At 36.9% G+C, this 12968-nt stretch overlaps 1 protein-coding gene across 2 annotated transcripts in view; it reads left to right on the forward strand.

Annotated features, from left to right (window-relative positions):
* The window catches only part of LOC135927230 (acetyl-CoA carboxylase-like), a 47188-nt gene that overhangs the window by 25383 nt on the left and 8837 nt on the right, over window positions 1-12968 (forward strand). Inside the window, exons 29-47 of one of the 2 annotated variants that reach the window (XM_065463185.1) lie at window positions 199-516; window positions 822-1004; window positions 1637-1745; window positions 2580-2799; window positions 4072-4183; window positions 4415-4573; window positions 4656-4746; window positions 5076-5249; window positions 6427-6644; window positions 7119-7374; window positions 8088-8185; window positions 9377-9577; window positions 9801-9867; window positions 10072-10278; window positions 10511-10665; window positions 11089-11224; window positions 11647-11824; window positions 12314-12468; window positions 12794-12940. In XM_065463185.1, coding sequence (XP_065319257.1) covers window positions 199-516; window positions 822-1004; window positions 1637-1745; window positions 2580-2799; window positions 4072-4183; window positions 4415-4573; window positions 4656-4746; window positions 5076-5249; window positions 6427-6644; window positions 7119-7374; window positions 8088-8185; window positions 9377-9577; window positions 9801-9867; window positions 10072-10278; window positions 10511-10665; window positions 11089-11224; window positions 11647-11824; window positions 12314-12468; window positions 12794-12940 — 3184 coding nt within the window. Of the gene's footprint in view, window positions 1-198; window positions 517-821; window positions 1005-1636; window positions 1746-2579; window positions 2800-4071; window positions 4184-4414; window positions 4574-4655; window positions 4747-5075; window positions 5250-6426; window positions 6645-7118; window positions 7375-8087; window positions 8186-9376; window positions 9578-9800; window positions 9868-10071; window positions 10279-10510; window positions 10666-11088; window positions 11225-11646; window positions 11825-12313; window positions 12469-12793; window positions 12941-12968 lie in introns of those variants that run through there. The other variant, XM_065463186.1, reaches the window with a different exon arrangement.

Here is a 12968-nt window from a genome sequence, read left to right on the forward strand (position 1 = left end):
TTTCAATAAACTCGTTAACATAATAAGGAGACCACGTAAATTTACTATATATACCTCAAACTTTGAAAAAATATCAATGCAGCCCTAATTTAAATCATTACAAAAAAGGTTTGATTGTTTGTTTTTTTGAAAACCACCATTTTGATTTTTATAACCACGACCCCCTCCCCCTCCTTATACAATTTACTTCATCAAAAGCCGTCCCAATCCGAGGAACCGATACTCATACTCAACGCCGCCATTAGCCTGACACCTGTCTCTTCCACCCCCGGGTTATCTTCGTCCACAAAGACCAACGTCCCCTCGGTCCACATGGAATGCGCGGCATCCTTGACTAGCCGGATCAGGCCCTCTCTGCGAGAAGACGACGCTATAGCTCTGAAGTTCGAGAGATTCTGTCAGAGCCAGCGCGACGTATTGAAGGCCAAGGGCATAAGGAGACTCACATTTTTGATCGTTACGGGTCTAGTCGGGATCACGCCAACTACACAAGAAGCTCGAGACAACAAGGTCAATGTAAGTAACTCGAAAGAAGTAGGATTTGTAATTTAGAAAGTGTAAGAATCATTTTATTAGTGCGAGACAGAGCTGAGGGAGAATTTGTAGATTCGGAAAAGTTTAGTAAGTATTTTATAAGCGTGGGACATTAAGTTAGTGAGAGCTGGTAAGAGCTTTACCTTGTTGCCGATAATCAGGACGCGAGAAGAGATGGATGACAAGTTTATTGGGTGGAAAGGGATATGCTAAGTTTATAAAACGCATTTTTTTATATTTTTTACTTTTTTAAGACCTAAAAAAATGAATTTATTTTGCTATATCAGCACCAAATGTTCCCCAAATATTTTACGTATCGCCTAAGGGACGATTTCAAGGAAGACAGAGTCTACAGGTACCTGGAGCCGGCCCTCGCCTTCCAGCTCGAAATAAACCGGATGAGGACTTTTGATCTCGAAACGATTCCCACCGCCAATTACAAAATGCACATGTATTTGGGTAGAGCCAAGGTTTGCTAAATCTTTCTCTCTCTCTCTTCTCTTCTCTCTTTCTCTTCTCTTCTCTTCTCTTCTTCTCTTCTCTTTCTTCTCTCTTCTCTTCTTCTCTCTTCTTCTTTCTCTTCTCTTCTCTCTCTTCTCTTCTTCTCTTCTCTTCTCATGAGATAAGGAAATTATTTGCAATTCGTATTCTTATCAAGGATATCCTTTCCCTAGTCGGTACCTATATGGCTCCATGTGAGTTTCGAGTAATTATGGTTACCTCACATTTTAGAAAGAAAGACCGTAAAACGTTGCAAATGATTTTCCGGGTTTCAGGACCCCAGGGAATCACTATTGCCATACTGTCTGAGTCTAACTATAATTTACGCTTGAAGTGGTAATCTAAGAAATGGATACCTTATTATTTATAAAATAAGGAAATTATTTACGTTAAGTGTTCATATCAAGAATATCTATCCTTTATTACGAGGACTGTAAAACGTCACAACTGATTTACTGGGTTTTGAAACCACAGGGAATATCTATTGCTATCATGTCTGAGTCTAAGCTATATTTATGCTAGATGTGACTAAAATGAAGAGATATACCCTATTATTTTTTATAAAAATAAATGACTTTTCTTTGCCATGAAAAATAAATAGGTGGCCAAGGGGAGGGAAGTGAACGATTATCGATTTTTCGTGCGGGCCATCGTCAGACATTGCGATTTGGTATCCAAGGAGGCCTCCTTCGAGTACCTTCAAAATGAAGGTAAAGTATCATTATTCAGTTAATATTCTCTCGTTTCTTATTGGCCCCCTAGCAAGATTCACTAATTAGTCCTAAACAGAGTACCAAATATGATTGGTGGAGACCATTTTGATGACCGGACACGTGGAACTCGTGAACTCGGGAAATTATAAAAAATGAATAAATTCTGGCCACTTGGGGGTCAATCCTTTCAGAGGTCTTCGGCCTTAATCTCAGTAAAATAGTCCTGGCGATATTTAATATTAGATAAAGAATTCCCAAAGCCCACCTATATAAGTTTCAAAAAATATTCCCCAAGCCCATATCCAATAATCTAATTTATTGTATTCAATAAAAATAAACAATATTTTAAGTGTATATTATTTATACAATCCTTTTTGTTTACGTTACGGGAATTTATTAGAAAATATTGAAATATATTTTCTTTGAGTTAACTTATCATCGATACATACAAGTATAATCGATCAGAGAACAAGGTCCTACAGTAGTAAAACTAAAAAACCGGTGTCGTTAAACGACTCGATTTGCGCCGATTTTTGAAAGCCGCTAACTCCGTATTTTAGCCCGAATAATATTGCACAAGCCCGAATAGTTCGCTCATAGATGGCATAAAGGTTTGGACATCTATTAGTCAAATCTCAAGGCATAGGCAATATTTTTCCGGCTAAAATACGGAGTTTACCGTTTTTAAAACATCGGCTCAAATCGGGCCGTTTAACAACACCACTAAAAACTGACAAATTCGGGTTTTTTTTTACCCATACCCGTGTGACATCTTATAATGAACGAGCCAGATATAATCCATTTTTTTTGACTTGATTAAAATAATCTTAGGTGAACGGATCTTGCTGGAAGCGATGGACGAACTGGAACTGATATCTTGGCACCCCGACGCCAAAAAGGCGGACTGCAATCACATTTTCCTCAATTTCGTGCCGACCGTCGTCATGGACCCCATCAAGATCGAGGAAAGTGTCCGGGGAATAGTGGACCGGTATGGCCACCGGCTTTGGAAGCTCAGAGTTTTGCAGGCCGAAATCAAGGTGGCTGTTAGGTAAATATAATTTTATCTGAAAGTTAGATAAATGAGCAGAATAAAGGAATACGTGTATGCAATGACATATGATAATAACCCTAGACTGAGGGCGCGTACATCAAAAGTGTACGTCGGCGAAAACAGTTGGGGACGCCATTTTGATTACCCATATCATAAACAGCAAGGCCAATTCGTTATGTCTCGCGCAAGCCTTATTGAAGAATTGCCTGATCATCGAGATGAATGGTAGTTTTTTAAATACGAGAATATTACCCTATAGGTTACCAAAATGGCGGGTCCAGCTGATTCGCATTCAATATGAATGCATCGTCAGTCTAGGTATTATTATTATGTGTCATTGCGTGTAAACCGATATTTATTAAATCGGCGCCATCAGTCGAATCAAGATTATATAGGCTAGCTCTACTCCATACCAAGTCCGAATAAAACATTTTGAATAATTATAGGTGACAATATGTCCCAATTAATTTTTATCTATCATTTTTTCGATCGAACGCCTCTCTAATAATGCACGATGATTCGAAAAGAAAAAAAAATACGAGGTCATTCCAACAAAAGGAAGAAGATTATGATAATGGGTCATTCCATACCGAATCGATCAAAAAATTCTTTTAATCTATAACTGGACAAAATTTTAGCCTCCTCTCCCTAGCTTTTATACTTTTGGAGATATCTAAGGGTTCTAAGCATTCTTTTTTTCTGCCAGTGTTTTATATTCCATAATTTAATGATTGGAATTCAAAATTTATTTATTTTTTTAGAATTTTTTTTAAGATAAAAAGGTATATTCCTTATTTTGATACTAGTTCATTTTTCGTATTCAATTCCCTAATTTTATAAATTAATTCACCTATTTAATGATTTACGACACTCGCAAACGCAAATAAAGGCAATTTCTTTTATGCTTTCACCTTAGATATCTAAGTATGAAAGCTAGGAGGCTAAATTTTGCCTAAATATAAGATTATAAGAACCTGCTGCTCCTACTCCTATCTCTTCGTTAGTTCACTCTAGAACCCTAGTATATGTGAGGGTTTTATAGGAATATTAGCCCAAATTAAAAGGGTTCGGTCTTTATCTTTTTTGATCGATGGCATGGAATGAAAGAACATTCCTTATCATAATCTTACCCCCTTGTGGAGATAAACGTTTCCCGTTCGTGTTGCGTTTCTAAACCGAATCGTCATAACAAATATTCTATGTCCAATATATATATATATATGAATTCAATTATCTATTTTCTTTATTTTTAACGCGGTCGCTTTTAAGGTTGACCTCTGTCAGCAAACCCCTTTCCCTGAGAATATTTGTCACCAACGAAAACGGTTATTACGTAGATATCAGCACCTACCAAGAAGTCACCGACCCTACTACCGGCCAGGTTTTGCCCATCCTTTTTTTAAAATAACATATTCGTTTTCCGCCATTTTTTTTAAAAAAAAGGAATATAGTCGAGCGCACTCGAATTCCGCACAATTAATGAGAACCGCCTTAAATTCCCACTTTTAAAGAAGAAACACTATTTTTTTTTGTTTAAAACTTCCAGCTCGAACACTTATATTATAGTTTCCTAAATAGGATTTAATATGATAAATCTAAATTGTATTCTCAGATAAAATTCGAAGCATACGGCCCCGTCAAAAAAGGTCCTCTGCACGGCCATTTGCTGAGTTCGCCTTACATGACGAAGGATCACCTGCAGCACAAAAGGTTCCAAGCCCAATCTAACGCCACCACCTACGTTTACGATTTCCCGGACTTTTTCAAGCAGGTTTCGTCATTCATTAGGATATTCCACATTTTTGATATTTTTATACGCCCAATTTTTATATATATATATATTATTTTTGTAGAACTTGATCGATAACTGGAAACGGTTTTTAGCAGATTTAAAGATCATTAGAGTGCGTAACGGGGCCAAGACTAAAGAGTCAGAGTCGAAAGGTTCGCTTTTTGTTATTATTCATTTATTATACGAATGAAAGCGGGAATGATGATTGAAGTGAAACCAAAATATGAATTGATAAATCCTTAAATTAAAGGGCCATATTTATAAGATAAGGAAACAGGAAAATTTTTACCTCTTTAATTGATCGGAAGAAGAAGGAAAAAAATTATCAGCGGATTAATATGGGTGTTAGGGTATGATTGAAATATGAAGCATTTTTACTCACCAGAAAATGAAAAATGGTGCTGCGGGCGAACAATGTCTTATTACATTTTATGCCCTTCCCCCTTAACTTGAACTTTTGAAATCATATACGTTAATACAGAACTTCTTGTACCCTCTTTCGAAGAGATAGTTATGCCCGAGAGGGTAGCCAGTTTTACGGAATTGGTCCTGGACACCAACGACGAACTGGTCGAATGCGAGCGTCTCCCGGGAGGCAACGATATAGGCATGGTCGCTTGGAAAACTACGCTATACACTCCCGAATACCCAAAAGGTGACCAAAAACTATCCTTTTATACCTTTTTTTACTAAACAGGGTAATCTGGCCATCCCCCTCCCCCCATCTTTATTAACACTTTCACTGATTGATTTGTAAACTTTCTAGGGCAGGAACCAAAATATTATTTTGGATGTCGAATAAAGATCTGTAATTAGTCAAGGTTCAAAAAATTATTCTACCACGAGGTCAAAAAAATATATAGAGCGGGAAATTTTCTACATAAAAAAAATCAGACAGGGCCTTACAAATGTCATATTTTTCATAAAATTCTAATGAGCCACCCCCTGGCATTAAAAATTTTGATTGTTTTTTGGGAGATTTCGAGCTAATGTTTTTTTTTTTTGATTTAATAATATTTATAATAACATGGGAAATATGTTTATTTTTTTGAAGAGCTGTCTAACTAAAATACTAAAGTAAATTCACCATAATAATTAAACTAGCTCCTTATGTTACGGTTGTTGTAGAAATAAGCGCCTTAGTTTACATTGTAAGAATTATAACTAGGGAAATAGATATTGTAAATGTGTTTGCCAGATAATTCGTACAAAAAAAATTTAACGGACCTTGCCGAAAAACTTCTATAGAAATTCTTAATGAGCCGGGGTCCGAAGATCCCTAATTTCGGGTAACGACAAACGAGATAGCGCATATAAACAAAAATGTTTTTTTATTTTGTACAATTCGATCATTTGTTTCTGGGGGAGTAATAAATAAATTTTGATTTTTTGTAGGTTCTGGAATTTTTTTTAGTCCGAACAGAAACTCGGGGGGGGGGGGGGGGTATGAGACCGTCATTGAAATAGACGGGTGGAGTAGTTAGTTGTAAAGGCATTATCGTAGATATATTGATCGCTTTAATTTGTTTTTTTTTTGCTAGAGTCAGGAGTTAGGGCTGAGTTTGGGGAATTTAGAAGTCCCTAGCCCGCACGTCTATCAGCTTAGCCAAGCTAAATTAATGCACGTTTAATTTACAATAAGTTTGTCGAAAGTTTTATATCATTTATTTATCATTCATTACTAATTAATGCAGTTGAAAATGATTACCTTAATCTTTTTCCTTTTTCTAAAAATCCATCTTTATTTTGTTGCCTTTAACAAAAGTGTGATAGATGGAGATAAAAATATATTTAAAAAAAAAAATTTTTTCCTACATCGTACCAACGTTAAGGCCGGGACATAATAGTCATAGCGAACGACATAACATTTAAAATCGGTTCTTTTGGCACCCGGGAAGATTTGCTCTACTACAAGGCGTCGGAGCTGGCCATGAAATTGAAAATTCCCAGGCTATACATTTCTTCCAACAGCGGCGCCAGGATAGGTATAGACGAGGCCCTCAAAAACAAATTCAAGGTTGCGTGGGAAGATGAACGCGATCCGAATAAAGTTTAAACGTTTTCCTTTGTAAATATCGAAATTTCGATTAGATTCGTTTAAAACTAGATTGAGAAATTTAAATTAAAACAAAGATGTCTCGGAATATAAACATTTCCGTTTTAAGGTAAACGATAAGCGCTAAAAAAAAATCAGTAGATTTTGTAACGCTCTTTTCCAGTGCTATGATCTTACGATATTCCTTCCCGCTCTATATTTTTCGGAAGCGCATACATGCTCATCCATATCTGCTAATAATTTTTTTCCCCTCTCAAATAAAGCAAACTTATATTTAATTCGGAGACCTGCAGAGGTACCATTTGCATGGTCCGGCCCGGATTTTTTGGTCCGACGTAGCTCGGCCCGGGTATGTTTAAAAAAATTAAAATACGGCCCGGTCCGTGTACCCGGGCTTAAGGCCGAACCTACCGCTCAAAACGTTTTAAAGGCTATTATTTTTAACTTGATAAAAAAAAATCGACCAAGGGCTTCAAGTACCTCTATCTCAGCCCCGAAGATTACGAAAAAGCCAAAAATAACAACTCCATCATTGCTCAACCTGTGAAAGTTCCGCTCAAACCTATTTACTGTAACGGAGATGTCACGGCCAAAAATGACATTCGCCATGATACGAGCGATAACAAGAGAACGGCGGAGGAATTGCGGTACAAAATAGATTGCATTATCGGTACACAACCAGATTTGGGGGTCGAAAATTTGAAGGGCAGCGCCATGATTGCAGGTGCTTATTTTCCTTCGAAACTTTAATAATAACATTGTTATATGGGGGGAAATAATGTTAGAGTCAGGGGATTTTCCCGGTGGAGGTTGAAGTTATCTATTCCCGCCCCCCACCACCATTAAGGTTTGGGACAAAGATATTCACCTACTCCGTATTCTTACTTTTACCACGTGACATTACGGCTAAGATATTTGACTAGTGTTGTTAAACGGATGGATTTGAGCCTATTTCCAAAAACGGCTATACTATTTATCTAGAAAATATTAAGCAAGCCCGAAGATTTTGCTCAGCACAAAGGTCTTAGACATGGATTAGCTAACTTTGGCAAGATTTTTCCAGCTAAAATTTTGAATTAGCCGTTCCTAATCACAACGAACCGTTTAACAACACTATATTTGACTATTAAAATGGTTACTTTTAAACAAAAATATTACACACGAGATTTTCCACTTTTTCTATATCCATTGCTTGCTACCCCATACTGCCCGTTGTTCCAAATTTGGAACGATATCTAATCTTATAAACAATGAATAAAAAAAAAATGTTTTTAAGTCCCACTAATAAATTGACGGGAATACAATGTATGCCACTTTAAATTTACCCCGCTATGACACAAGTTACACCCCTATATCTTAAAGTCTCTCAAATTTGTGCAGATTTTTAAAAATTCCTAAATATCCATGTAAACTCTTATTAATCGACTTTCAACGCAGGCTGCACGTCTAGGGCCTATAGAACGATCCCTACATACGGTATAGTAACGTGTCGGTCTATAGGTATAGGAGCGTATCTCATCCGACTGGGCCAAAGGGTAATGTATTTTGTATATTTTTATTCCCACTACATCGTTTTTTTTTAACTGAGTCAAATCCGTATATTTTTTTTTGAATGAGAATTTATTGACGTATCGTTAAACATTTTTTAGGAACGTCATAATCGGGGTTAAGAACCCTTAGAGTTGTAAAGAAGGAGTTGGTTGTCTATGAAGAATTAATTCTTTTACGAGGTTTGGGTTCAGTAAAAATAAAAATAATTCTTGAATCAGGTTCAGATTCAGCGCTTAATTGCATTCTCAAAAATATTCAAAATAATTTTTCATTTTAAAGTGAATGATATTTTCCAAATTATCGTCATTGAGTTTTCCACCTGAATATTGCTGATTATTTTTTAACTACGAAATTTTCTAGGCATTAGTAATAGGGAATTTTTGCACATTTATTCTAACCCAAAAAACATAAATCAACAAAATTAAGTAATTTTATAGTATCGCAACAAGTAATGGCCATTCATATTTTAGTGATTAAATTGCTCATTCAACACTCGGTCAATTTTTTCGAAGAAAATATTCTTCTTTGGGTCATAGCTTTACAACTTCAAAGAATAACCCAGATGTTAAATTTTAAAAAATATACATTTTAGATGGCCCAATCTTACTGGTAGAGGCAATCGCAACTTGCTTTATTACCTTTTTTCGTTCTTTTCTTCGGTTCTCATCTTTAATTTAATCATCCAATCAACAATCAACGAATACTTCTAAAAATATATTTTATTTAAACATTCTACGAAATGAATCACGATGTAAATTGAATTTTTTTTTACTTAAAATATAATAGAAAATGATCCGGTAAAGTTAAGAAAAAATGTTCTATGCAGATGGAAAGAAAGAATTTCTTTTCTTTCTTTCTTTCTTTCTTTCTTTCTTTCTTTCTTTCTTTCTTTCTTTCTTTCTTTCTTTCTTTCTTTCTTTCTAGGAAGGATGAAGACACTATAAATGATAGTATCCCTCCTCTTAATAACCCCATTTATTGGGTTTCTGTCACACTTACCTATTTTAACAATAATGACAGGGATATTTCGGCGAGGTCCATTAATTTTTCTTGCACGGTTATCTCCGTTCTAAAACAAACGATTCTCGAACCCTCGAAATATTCTAGGGTTCGTATTCTTGGCTATGCCCCAATCGCGACCAAATAATACCGAATAATTTTTTTTGAAAAAACAGGTGGCCCAGGTGGAGAACAGTCACGTGATATTGACGGGTTCGGCTGCTCTGAACAAACTGTTGGGAAGGGAAGTTTACACTTCCAATTCTCAGTTGGGAGGACTTCAAATAACCCACAACAACGGGGTAGCCCACGCCTCTTGCACCAATGATTTGAGCGCCGTTGCCCTCTTCCTGAATTGGATATCCTTCGTTCCCAAGGTTAAGGAATGCATATGAAGGAAGAGAAAAATTGGGGTGAATTGAGATTGGGAAGACACGTAGAGAGAAATATAAAAAGATCTAATGAGAATGAATAAATGAAAACCACTCCGGTAAAATCTAGCAGCTTTCCAAAAGGAAAAGCTTAGAACTTTAGATACTTGGGATTAATTTTTGATTTTACATATATAATTTAATAATACACGGTTTATAAATTCTTTAGGTAACTGGTGAAAATCTTCCCATCACACCTCTCTACTTGCTAAAAGATCCTGTAGACAGACCCATAGGTATAAAATATTTGCATTTTGTTTAGATCTCCGCATATACCCATAATCTAATAACCACCTTAAAATTAATTCTTTTAAATAGCCTTAAAAATAGTTATTGTACAAGACCTTTTTTATCGTTATTTTATTTGGGAATCTATGTTTTTGAATTGAAAAGTGGAAGAAAAATAATATTTATTAATATCGGTTTCATTTCCCCCCTAGGTTTTACGCCTACCAATTCTCCTTACGACCCGAGATGGATGTTGAGCGGTAAAGACATTGGCGCCATAGGTCGCGCCCATTCTTTGGACTCTTCCGTTTCCCCTTCTACCAATGGGAATACTCCTAACTCTCCCGGTCTGAACGCCCCTGCAGAACAGGACCAGCTTCGTGGGTCGAACAAATTTTTAACCGGAATCATGGATATGGGTACATTTGAAATATCTCTTTTGAATATACGTTTATTGTTTAGATGAGGGTATTCTGGATTTCCTGGTGAGCTATATTTAATCGTAACATCTTACTCATCTCATTTTTTTTTTACAGTTTTAAACATACCAAGGGTTAGGCATGACTATATGATCCTTAGAGATTATCTCCTAGGGATATTTTTTGTCTTTATATATATATATATATCCATAAAATGAATTAAAAAAAATAGGTTCATTCGACGAGATAATGAAACCGTGGGCCCCGACGGTTATATGCGGGCGAGCCCGACTTGGCGGGATTCCTCTGGGGGTTATAGCTGTTGAAACAAGAACCGTCGAGATAGATATACCCGCCGATCCAGCCAACCTCGACTCCGAAGCCAAGGTAACTCCTTTATATATACCATTTTGATGAGCACAATTTTTTTTATCATTGACCTTACCCTCGGGGTCGAGACTCGGGTAAAAATACGCGACTCTTGAATAACGCTTTGGGCTTACTGGGTTTGTCCGTACCCCGGAATCATACATTTATATTATCGTGGCTTAAAATCACGTAGGAATAGTACAAAAGATAGCTTGCGTTAGGTCTCTAATATTTAGTGCGTCCTCTGAATTACTATCATCTGCCAGAAGACAAAAATTAACCATCAGTGTTGCCGAAAACCGTGCCTTGCTCAGGACTCGTTCTCAATTTTGGCGCGAAAATTTTCGCCTAAATTTTCTCAATACCTTCTAAATATTAATTTTTTTATATCCTCTTTCCTCTCATCTTAACCCCCCCCCCCTTTTTTTGGAAATAAAACAGAAAATAAGCCAAGCCGGTCAAGTGTGGTTCCCGGATTCGGCTTATAAAACTTCGCAAGCTATAAAAGATTTTGACAGAGAAGGTTTGCCGCTCATGATTTTCGCGAATTGGAGAGGTTTTTCTGGCGGTATGAAAGGTAATACATTTAATTTCTTTTAAAAGAGGCTACTTTTGAGAATTAAAGGTTTTTTTTTTGGATATCCTAACATCAGGGAGAAAATGTTTTGAAAGCAGTTTATTCGAAAAATATCTGGAGAGTATTGACTGTATGTCAGAAGATTGATTGGTTATATAGTTGATGTTACATTTAAATTTATATTTTTATTAGTATTTCATCCTCGCGTATTTATCTCAAAACTTGGGTAATGTTGAGGCTAAAATTTTGATTTTCCCTAACATTGTAAATAATTTAAATATAGTCCTATTTTGATCGTGTTTGAAATTAGTTTGATTAAATTGACAATATTACATTTTTTATATCGCCGATTGAATTAACTGCGATTAAAAATGTTATATGTAAACGTTTTAAAAATGTGTACGATTTCATATTTTAAAAAGACATGTTTGACCAAGTCCTAAAATTCGGCGCGTACATAGTGGACGCCCTCGAACAATATTCCCAACCCGTCATCATATACTTACCCCCTTACAGCGAACTGAGAGGCGGGGCTTGGGTCGTGCTAGATCCAGCCATCAATCCCGCCCATATGGAGATGTACGCCGATAAGGACAGCAGGTAAACTTTATCCATATTTGTGATAGGGATATTAGGGGGGGGGGGGTTAAATATTGAGATTGAATAGGAAAGGAACGAGAACCTTGCCCTATTTTTCAGGTCCGACTCGGGTCTGTCTACACTGAGCTCTGGAAGGAACTGAATTGAAAGATTTCTTCGAAATCAAAGTATCCAAAAAACCCGCTGGTTCTCCCCTGATGGTGCGTAAAATTATTCATTTTCCCGTCGAGTCAGACCGGTACCTTATTTTTGTCAGGGACCTGTAAACCCTGCCCTAAGCCTGGGTACACGGACTGGGCAGTGTTTCGATTTTTTTAATGAACCCTGACTGGGCCGTGCCCGAAATTTTTTAGGACTGGGCCGGCCCAGAGAATTTTGAGCCGTTAATACGGCCATGGCCTTTCAAATGGTACCTCCGCGGGACTCTGATTCTTATCTATCATGGTCACACAATACTCCCTCGCCATTTTTTTTTACTTGACACTTCAGGGGCGGCGTGTTGGAACCGACGGGTACCTGCGAGATAAGATTCAGGTGGAAGGACGTTGTCAAAGTTATCGAGAGACTAGACGAGCAGTGCAAGGAAATCAAAGAAAAATTGCTCAGGAATTCCAAATCCCAGCCCGATACCCCGCCCGCACACGGTAATTGTTATGAGAAGTTCCTTCTTTAAATACTCCTTTTTTTTACGAATAAAATAATGATTATTATTACAGTTCCACCTATTTATTAAATATAATACCACAACGCGCTTGGAAAATTTTGATAAAAATATTTAAATTACTTAAGGTAGGGGGCTAACGCGGGGATTTTTGCACCTTCCCAAACCAATGGCGATTTCACCACCTCCCTTCCATCAAAATTAACTGCAATTCAATAATACTGGGCAAAGGAGGGCATCAAAATACCACTTTACCCCTCCCCGTAGGGTTCGTTTTATATTTATTTGTTTGATTGTTCACGGATAAGATAAATCCTCTACCGCCTCTGTCGCCGGTTCCGACAAGAACGCCGAAACCCAGAGTTTGGGATCCACGTCCAGGGACGAAAAATCTAAACTACCACAAACGCTTCAAGCTTTGGACGAGTCTATCATCAAAGCCTTGAATCTTGAAAGTATATATTTTTTTTTTACAAGTATTTA

Source organism: Gordionus sp. m RMFG-2023, chromosome 3 (genome assembly GCF_954871325.1).
Source record: "Gordionus sp. m RMFG-2023 chromosome 3, tfGorSpeb1-WG-v2, whole genome shotgun sequence".
Taxonomy (NCBI): Eukaryota; Metazoa; Nematomorpha; class Gordioida; order Chordodea; family Parachordodidae; genus Gordionus; species Gordionus sp. m RMFG-2023.